This window comes from Ictidomys tridecemlineatus, chromosome 11 (assembly GCF_052094955.1).
Source record: "Ictidomys tridecemlineatus isolate mIctTri1 chromosome 11, mIctTri1.hap1, whole genome shotgun sequence".
Lineage (NCBI taxonomy): Eukaryota > Metazoa > Chordata > Mammalia > Rodentia > Sciuridae > Ictidomys > Ictidomys tridecemlineatus.
In genome coordinates, this window is record NC_135487.1 from 67659193 (window position 1) to 67669112 (window position 9920).

The 9920-nt window shown below is 39.2% G+C and overlaps 2 protein-coding genes across 4 annotated transcripts in view; both read left to right on the forward strand.

The window, feature by feature from the left end:
• Samd13 (sterile alpha motif domain containing 13) overlaps positions 1 to 9920 on the forward strand; it is a 50552-nt gene extending 40632 nt beyond the window's left edge. For all 3 annotated transcript variants that reach the window (XM_005334079.2, XM_040288944.2, XM_040288942.2), the window contains one exon: positions 8761 to 9920. In XM_005334079.2, the coding sequence (XP_005334136.1) occupies positions 8761 to 8904 (144 nt within the window). In that variant the 3' untranslated portion in view covers positions 8905 to 9920. The remainder of the gene's footprint in view (positions 1 to 8760) is intronic.
• On the forward strand, positions 1474 to 8732 carry LOC144368098 (dnaJ homolog subfamily B member 8-like). Its single transcript, XM_078026610.1, has one exon. It carries the CDS (start codon positions 3871 to 3873, stop codon positions 4510 to 4512), a length of 642 nt encoding a protein of 213 aa, XP_077882736.1. The 5' UTR covers positions 1474 to 3870; the 3' UTR covers positions 4513 to 8732.

The window sequence follows — 9920 nt, forward strand, 5'->3', positions numbered from 1 at the left end:
CTGAGCCCGGTGCCACAGGTGGGAGAAGGAGGAGGCATGGATGACTGCCAAGTCTCCAGATTGGGTGGTTGTAAAGTGGTGAGATTAACCTGAATATTTGTGATGGTAAGTTCTTAAAGAGAAGATAGGATGGGGCATGTTAAATTCAAGGGTCTGTAGGATATTTAAGTGAAGCTATCTATCAGACAGCTGAGAGGAAGAGTGAAGCCTAGATACAGAAATATGAGAGTCATTGTCAGCCACAGGAAGAGAGTAAAGGAGAAAGGCACTTGTGAGGGGAAAAGGGCCAAGGACAGCACCTGAGGACTGCCACAGTTTTCATTGTTAGGAGAGAAAAGGTGAAGAAGCAACTGAGAGAGAACTTTCAGGGAAGTGAGAAGAGAATCAGTAATGAAAGGTTTTTGTAGAAACTTCTGAAGGGGACAGTTCCAAGAAAAATGAAACAATCAAGTTCAAAATATATCCAAAAAGTCAAGTACAGTGAGGTCTGGGAGCAATGGTGAAGTTTGCAGTGGAATTCCAAGAAGCTGGTGGGAGGAGTGTGGAGGACCCATCCCTTCCAGTGGAGAAGTGGGTGGAATGCAGATGAGTGAAGGAGAGGCAGGGGCTGTGGGGCCCTGTGGGTGTGAGAGCTCTTTTCCAAGAGTAGAGACATCCAGACTTATTTACATGCAGGAAAGTAGCCAGAAGAATTGGGCAGGTTAAAATTACAGAAAATTGAGGACAGTTAAATGAAGCAAACCTCCTAAGGCTATGGAAAGGGATGAGATCAAAAGAGTATGAGGAGCAAAAATATAGAGAAATTGGAACCTTTGTACTTTGCTGGTGGGACTATAAAATGATGCAGCCACTTTGGAAAACAGTTTGGCAGTTCTTCAAAAATTTAAACAGAATTACTGAATGATTCAGCAATTCCACCCAAAATAATTTAAAAGAAGGGCTCAAGTACTTGCACCTGTGCAACATTATTTACAATAATCAAAGGTGTCCATGAACAAATAAGTAAGCAAAATGTGGTATGTGCTTAAAATGGAATATTATTCAACCATAAAATGTTATGGAGTTCTGATATATGCTATAAAAGGGTGAAATTTAAAAACATATGTGAAGTTAAATAAGCCAGACAAATATTATAAAATCCCACTTATATGAAATATCTAAAAGAGGCAAATTCTTAGAGACACAAACTAATTAGAGGTATCAAGAGCTATTGGGAGGAAAGAGTTATTGATTAGTGGTTATAGAGTTTCTGATTAGGGTAATTAAAAAAGCTAAAAAAGAGATAGTGGTGATGACTATACAACATAATAAACATTAATAAATGCTCCTGGATACTTAGAAATGGTTAACTTGGTATATTTCATGTTATACTTATTTTACTGCTGTAAAATTCTTTTGTAGGTAATGCCAGCCATAATATACATGATGAGTTAATTTGATCAATAAAATATTCAAATATTTTATTTTAAAAAAGAATATGAAGGAATTAGTACTAATCAAAACAGTATCTTCCTCTGAGTTGGGAGCATAGGTGAATATGTTTACAGATCTAAGATTGCCCTTGTATAATGATTACTTTTATGTGTCAACTTCACTGGGCTAAGGGATGCCCAGATGGCTTTTCTGTGAGGGTGTTTATGGAGGTGATTAGCATTTGAATCAGTAAAAAAGACTAAATAAAGAAGACTTATCCTATAAGTGTGGGTGGGCACATCCAATCTGATCCACCCCCACTATGCAAAAATGTGGAGGAAGGGAGAATTCACTCCATTTGACCATGGACATTCATCTTCTCTTGCCCTTAGATGCTAAAACATTGATGCTACTTCTCAGGCCTTCAGATTCTTTCCAGAACTTATACAGTTACCCCAACCCTTTCTCTCCAACCATTGTTTCCCAGTTTGCAGCTTGGTTATATCTAACCAGTATCCTTTCAGTTCTGTTTACCTGGAGGACCTTGGCTGGTGCTTCTTGCTCTCAGGGACATTAAGGGAGTTGCTGACAGCCTCTTTTACTGTTGTTGTTTTGTTTTGCTTTTACTACACATAAAGCACTCTCCTTAGAGTGGTGAGGGATAGGTAGGGGTTTAATGAGGAAATAGAGGACATAGTGAAGATTAAGAATGGACACCAAGTGGAAAGGGAAAGGGAGATGACAAAGAATAAATAAAAGAACTGTTGATATGTCATACTGACAGCAGAGAGTTGCATACTGCAAATGTATATATAGTGTTTTCTCTTCATGGTTTTTTATATTTATTTTCTTTGGTTTGGGGGTTTTTTGGTTTTATTTGTTTTGCTGTAGAATTTAGAGGGACTGGTTCACTGGACTCCACCTGGATGGGGTATTTGTGGTATAATCAGGGATATTTTAGAGGGTATAGAAGAATGGTCCCCATGTTGAATCATGGGGCTGATGCAAACAAAAGTAAGAAGGGACTCATAACCCTGAAGACAGGGAGGTTGAAATGAAAAGATGGGTTTCATGAGAGTGAGAAGGCAGGGGGAAGCAGTGGGACAGGATGTTGGACATTTAGTGTTGCAAAGGTAGGACTTTTCTTGATGACATATTAGGAGTAGATTCTAAAAATGAAGGTAAAATTATTGAAATAGTTGGTGTATCAGAACAGGCCAAGATGTCACAAGTAGATAAAACATGTATAATGGTGTAACTCTAATAGAAGTTTATTTCTTGCTCATATAAATAATCCAAGATAGTCAGTAGAGATGTTCTGCTTCACCGTAACTCAAAGAGCCAAGCTACTGGAGGATCTTTCATCTTTAACTGGCAGTTTTCAAGATCATCTGTGCACTAACACCAGTTGATGTGAGGAAGAAGAACGAGGAGGAGCCTGTGTAGGTGGTTTTATGGTCCAGGCCTGAAAGAGATTTGCTTCAAACCACCACATTTCATTGGCCAGAACTTAGTCATAGGCCTCACACCAAGAAACAAACAAGTCTGGGAAATGTGAAGTTGTGTGCCCTGTAAAAAGAACAACCAGCAGCTCTTGCTACATTAGGGTTCTAAAGCAAAATTTTTACAAAGCATTTACCATTTGATGCTGCTACTTACATCCAGAGGTAAATTACAAAAAGGCTCACTTTAATAGTTCAACCAAAGAAGCATTATTTAATATATGCGAAGTGTTCACTTCCAATTCTACTCCCTCAATCTTTTTTTATATCTACCTAGATTAGTCTTGTGACCCAGTTCTTCATTTGATAGAGTTTTATTCTTTTTTCCTTCCTGAGAAATGTGTACAAGATTTAAAAAATATAATGCAGCCCCCTTTTCACCCACTCTGTGCTAGCAGTAAATATTAAAAATAAGTGTGACACCCATGAAGTCATTGAAGACATTGGCCCCTCAGTGAGGCAACATAGACATTGAGTTGATTTCAGTGTAAGACCCATCTGCCTTGTAACTGTTTCTCTAACAAATGAGGTAAAGACTTTTGAGCCACACAAATAGTTTCTCTCTGCTGACAAGCCACTCTGTGCTTATTGGGGGGAGTGTATGTTTACTTTTAAATAACATAGAGCCTCCCCAATATGTGTATTATCTATCTTAAATTTCCCACCAATAGAAAAGCAGCACAGTACAGCATCAGTGAGAGTTGCTGTCTTAGAATTCTGAGCTCATAGTCACCCACTATGGTGAGCTGTGGAGGCCAGAGGGAGAGGGTGGGACATTCAGAGGATCCCTACACCCCAGAGACATTTCTCCCCAGAAGATTTCATCCCAAGAACTATGTGAAAAGAGTCAAAGTTGTAAACTTGAATAGTCCACCACCTTCCTTTCCAAAGTTATATGGAAATTCTTCGGGAAATGAATCCAGGGTTTTGGTGGGGAAAGACTGTTTGAAGAACCATGGTGAATTATTACAGAGTATTAGGGGTGTCTCCCAATGCTTCCTCCTCTGAAATCAAGAAGGCTTATCACCAGTTGGCTCTGCGGGTACACCCAGACAAGAATCTTGAGGACAAGGAGGCTGCTGCCGAGAGATTCAAAGAAGTAGCAGAGGCCTATGAGGTCTTGTCTGATCCCAGGAAACGCAGTGACTATGACAGGTCCAGAGAGAACTGCTTCCAAAAGGAAACCAAAAGAGACAGCAGATATAAGGAACATCCGGTGGAAGAACCGCGCTTTGAGAGGCCACGCCATGTCTTTGAGAATGACTCTGAAGATGAACACCACTTCTCAGACTATTTTTCTCTTGGCCACAATGATAGGGCTAGGAGATTTCACTCCTCTCTCTTTGATGTGACCCCCATATTGGACACAGGATTTTCCACTTTTGTATCTGTGGGCTCCAGATCGAATCCCTTTACCTTTGAGACATTTGTACCCTTTGTAAGCAGTGGAATGGGAAACTTCAAACTGGTTACCACTTGCAGCCAGATGGTGAATGGCAAGAGAGTTGTTACACGGAAAGTTGTAGAACATGTGAGGAGAGAGACTGAAGTGGAAAAAGAAAGGTTTTTTCACCAGATTCCTCCACCTCATTGGTAAGGAATTGCTCTTGTATTCTGTAATGGGAAATGTCATATGAGGCTGGTGTATCATATGAAGCTTATCAAAGACAGACTTAAAATCTGAGCATGTGCTAAACTAGAATGGACAGAGGTCAGCTTAGTCCAAACCTCTCATTTCGTAGGAAGGAGGTAACAGATAAGATGTTGATACAAAAAACTAGTAAGCAGCCCAGTTTCACTCTAGCCCAGACTTCTGGTTCTTTCCCTTCACACTATCAGAGACAGTACAAACCACTACCACACATGAGGCTTCTGAGGCAGCTGCAGGGCCCTCCTTCACAAGCCCCATCATCTTTATCTTCAACATTTTTCCTCCTCTACCTTGCTGTCTGCCAGTCAACTTTCTCCACAGCTGTTCTTTTTCTTTCCTATCCTCTCTCTTTGCTTCTTTTCTTCCCACCTCAACTTTCTTCCTATGCATTTCTTGAGGACCATATCACACTCAGGCTCAATTCAAAGAGTTTTCTAGGGATAGGTTAATTCTGGTAGAGAAAAAGAGTGAAAAGTAAGTGGGTTAAGCTTTTTATGTGCTTTTTTCTTAGTTTTAATATCTCAGCTGTGTCTGGAATTCTATTTCACATGTGTTATCTCAGAAATCCATTCCACAGTGAAATTCAGTATCTGCATTCCCCCCATCAGGTAGATAAGGAAATGAGGCTTGAGGCTTGTAGTGATTAAATAACATGTCCCAGGCCCCACCTAATAAGAAGTAAAATAGGATTCTACTCTAAAGCACATTCTTATCTACTGAGCTATAACTACTCATTTATTTTAAAATCTGGGGTCTCATCCTAACTGGAAATTTAAATCTTTCATCTCTAAACCTTACTTCAATGCATGAGTACTATGCAAGCATTTTTAATTTTATGGCCGAACAGGAACTTGAATGTCACTTTCACTTGAAGACAGAATCAACAACGTAACAAGTGTCTCTGAAGCTAACAAATGAGAATCTATTAACACAGGAATCTAAAGATATGAATTATATTTTTGTTTTTGCCTTTAACCATCATGTATGTACATGCAAAATCTTGGGATCTTTTTCCCCCGCCCTCATCCTTTCAGTTGGAGTTGGTTGCACTTCAGCCCCTTCCATTTGTATTAATGACCATATTTTGATCCATAGGAATTGTTCCTTATGGAAAATTACTGATGGAGTCTGCACTAGAATCTCTGTCTTCCAATTTCCAGTGCCAAGCTCATTCCAGTACACCATGATGATTGGCAAAATTTAGATTTCATTTGCAATCATAATAATTTTTAGGAGTTATATAACAAATTATTAGTTTTCTTAAAGAACTTTCCTATGTGTGCAATTTTTATTAGAAAAATATTTTATGTAGTTTTTCAGCATTTTAATTGCAATAAATTTTCTGAACTTGAACAGGAATATGCCTGCTTCCCTCTGGCAAAGGGCCCATACTTGAAGACAGGAAGCAAAAGATGGATTTGGATTCAGAACACAGCTCATTTCTTTCAAAGCCCATACATCTCTACTTAGGACTCACTGAGAGCCTCCTACGTGACAGGCACTGTGTTAGGCACTTTACATCAATCATTTCTAATCACAAGAGTGTTATTCAGGGTTTTATTTTCATTCTATGAGTGAGGAAACTGAGGCTCAGGGAAGATTCAGGCCCACAGTAAGTTGCGGAGACAGGCTTCAGACTGTGGTTTACCCACTAGGAAGCTTACATTTCCATTATGCTATATTCCACCCTCATTCATCTGAGCTGCATAGTCATGGTTTAAGAAGGGAGATTTTTTTTCATATGGATGAATTAACAATATACATTTCAACTTTTTTATAATAACGTCTCCAGATGGAGCTTCCTTCTACCAGCTCTGGTTTGAGGTGAACTGCAGTGTATTTCCTGAAAAAAGGGATAATCAAGTTGGAGCACAAAACATGGTTTTTCCATTTTATGTTAAGTAAAATTCAAATTTCAGCAATTTTCACAGACATACTTGGTTTTGACAGAAATGCTGAGCAGTAGAAGGACGTTTTTTTAATCAGAAAAGATTTTTTTAAAAATTCACTTTGTTAGGAAAGGAAGTTTTCTTCTTGTATAGAAGTGAAGAAATTTCCTCTTTCCTGAAGCCTGTTTAAAATATGTAGAAGTGTTGTGTATAAGCAATCACCAGCAATGAAAAGATGGAGAACAGGAAGGGTTTCTCCAGGTCAGTGTTCATCAGTGCCCAGGACAGAGCACCAGCTTTGCAGGAACCTGTGACTCAGGTTCCTGTGGCCTCACCATGTCTTCAGGTTGGCCACTGTGATTTCCAGGCACCAGGAGTTCCTCTACAGTAACACCAGGGCCAGAGAGGAAATAATAAGTTTTTCTAGATGTGGAAGATAATGAGATGGACAGAGGGATGGAGGGAAGAAGAAGGATGTAAAGTCAAATAAGAGGCACCAGGGGAAAAAATCACTTCTCAATAGTATGAGAAACTGAAAGACAGTAAATTCCTTCTTAAACTTACAGGATTCACTAATGGAAAGGGAGAGGGAGAGAGAAAGAGCTTAATCATGAGAGTCAGTTCCTGTGTCCTTAGTGATTTTCCACTTTTGCCATAGCAAGCAATTTTTTTAATATGGTAATGTTTTGAATAGTTGTATCTCACAAATTAATGCAAGACATTTTGTCTACAGATAGCTAACAAAATAAATGTTTCCAAACTCAAAAACAGTGTAGACCAGTTAGGAGTTCCCTGTTCAGTTCTAATTCGTGCTAGGCAGTTGACAAGTAAAAGAGGACCACAGCCCTGTAGAGCATGGTTCAAGGGAGAACGGCATGCATTTCTGTCTCTCCTGGCTCAGGGTATGTACTCAAGAGCAGTCTCATGGAAACCTGTCAGAAACCCCGGGTTCCCACATCACCATATGAGGAGAAAGAGGAGAAAGGGAGTCTTGCCTGAAGTCATAGAGTGGGTTTTCCTACAGCCCCCTAACCTGGAGCTGTTACTCCTACACTCTCAAGCATCCAAGGCACATTTCTTCACTCCCTGGCAAGGTACACAAAAGGGTTGGGAGGAGTGGCTTCCCTGAGGTTGGTAAAAACAGAGTCACAGTTTCATGTAGTGCTGTTGCATACTGTGTCCCCTCGTGTTCTCTTATCTATTGATCCAGGTAAGTACAGGAGTATGTGAGTGAAATCATAAACAAAAATACCAAGACTGCCAGTCCACCTTCTGACCCCACCTTATTAAGAACCAACTCAGATTCTTAACAGTTTAAGGTTTCTACAGTAAACAATAACAAATATAAGATGGCAGTGAGAAGTCTTAATGTTTCTTTTCTAGAATCTTCCAGACACTTTCTGTGCTTAGGGCTTTTAGACACTTTTCTGTGCTTCCTCTTTGGTGAGAAGGCCATTTTAATTTTACCCCAAAGCTTCATAGTCTCCAGAATGACTGGAGTGGAGTGCACCTAACTGTGTACTTCTAGATGGGAGGAACAGACTCAGCAGAACAGGGCTGATTTTCAGCTGGCAGGACATCACCCCTCACTATATTATTTGGAATCCTGAGGATCTATTGAGTTGGAGTGTGGTAGAAACCCTCAGAATGGAGAGGTTGGTTTTGGGGTAAAACAGAATGATTCTTTTAATGGGTAGAAACAACTTCCTAGAAGATGTCATTTTACTAGTGCTCATTGTTGAGATTGACAAGATTCCCAGAGACAGCTAAGACTTTAGACACCATTGGACCAGTTAGATAGTATACGCTTAATTCTCAGTGTCAAGAGAATCAGAAAGAGGTTATTAAAAGAACATCAGCTTTGTCTGTAAGTAAGTCAGAGTTCAAATGCCATACCACCCTTTCCTAACTTCCAAAAGTAACATCTTTGGTCCTTAAAGGGGACATGCTGTAAACTTGCCATGAAATGTGTGTGTGTGTGTGTGTGTGTGTGTATGTGTGTGTGTGTGTGTGTGTGTGTGTGTGTGTGTGTGTGTTTTGCCATGAGTTTTTAAGATGTAAAGTTTGTTATGTAATCTTGAAAACAAGATCAACTATGGATTGTGTTTAATCCCAAAATAAAAGTGATGGATGAAAAAATAAAAATAGAAGATCCTATGATTTTTGCATTTGGCACTACTAAAAAAAGCAATGTTGCTAGCTTGGGGACAACTGGTATGACTTTTGTGTTTGAGCTTCCTTTGTTCTTCATTATCCTTGAACTTTTAGACTTACATATTGGTTTTATCCTCTGCTTCCATTGTAGGAAATTGATGGAAAATCCCTGCTATTGATGACAAGGAATGATGTGCTGACAGGACTTCAGTTAAAATTGGGGCCTGCTCTGAAAATCTATGAATATCACGTAAAACCTCTTCAGACTAAGCACTTGAAGAATAGCTCTTCCTAGTGCAGTCATTTGGGGTCTTAGACCTCAAAAAATATACAGTGACATAATTTGGTTTCATGTAATGAAACTTTGTAAACAGAATACATACATGTGTATATGTAAAGAATTTCAATCAAATGAAACGTTATCCTATTGGATAGACTAGGCAATCCATCGGCTGGCCTGAATCCAGCCAGGAGGAGCAGGGACAAGGTATACACAGTTGGTTTTCCTTATGGAGTTCATCAAGTAGAATGATCTTTGATACTGTTAGATACCCCTCCCCACAAAGGTTTTGAAATCAAGGATTTTCTTCTCCATTTCTTCATGGATTGCTTTCCCCAAATTCCTTAAAAAATATTTTAATGGAATAAGCATCTTTGGGTTACAGACTTAGAGTAAAAGCACATGTACTTGGGGAGGGGAAAAAAATAGAAAGGGATCACTGTCTCCCTTGAACTCCTCTGCTCTGTAGAGCTGGTGTTACTTGGATGGATTTGCCAACACCCTTTTTTATAGAGGGTCCTCCACTTGACCTTATTAAGGTTTCACTGGGATTTGCTACATGCGATGTTTGAAGTGAGGTGCATCTTGGCCCCTTTTGGAGCAGAGTCACAGCTCTGAATAGAGAAACTCTGTTGTGTAGTGGGGACATCCATCCGTATTCAGCTAGCTGTCATATGGGTAATGGTATTTTCTGCATAGATTTGCTTATATTGATTATTTCGAAAGCTTTTTTTTTTTTACTTTATGGTTAGTATTTATAATAATTTGTTTCTGGAAAAAAATTGCCAAGAGTTATAGATAAAAGCCTTGTTATTAGTACAGAATATTTTTATATATATTCCTTCATGATGCTGGAATATTTTTTTAATTGTCTGATTCTTTATTTGATTCCTGGTTTGAGTACTTGTCCTAAAAAACTGAAAAAGTGGGCTTGCTACATCTCTGTTCAAAGAGACACTGTCCAATCCCTGTGTGTCAATGCCTTGTTGAATTGGTGCTTTGTGGTTGCAATAAAGCATTGCTTTAGTTTA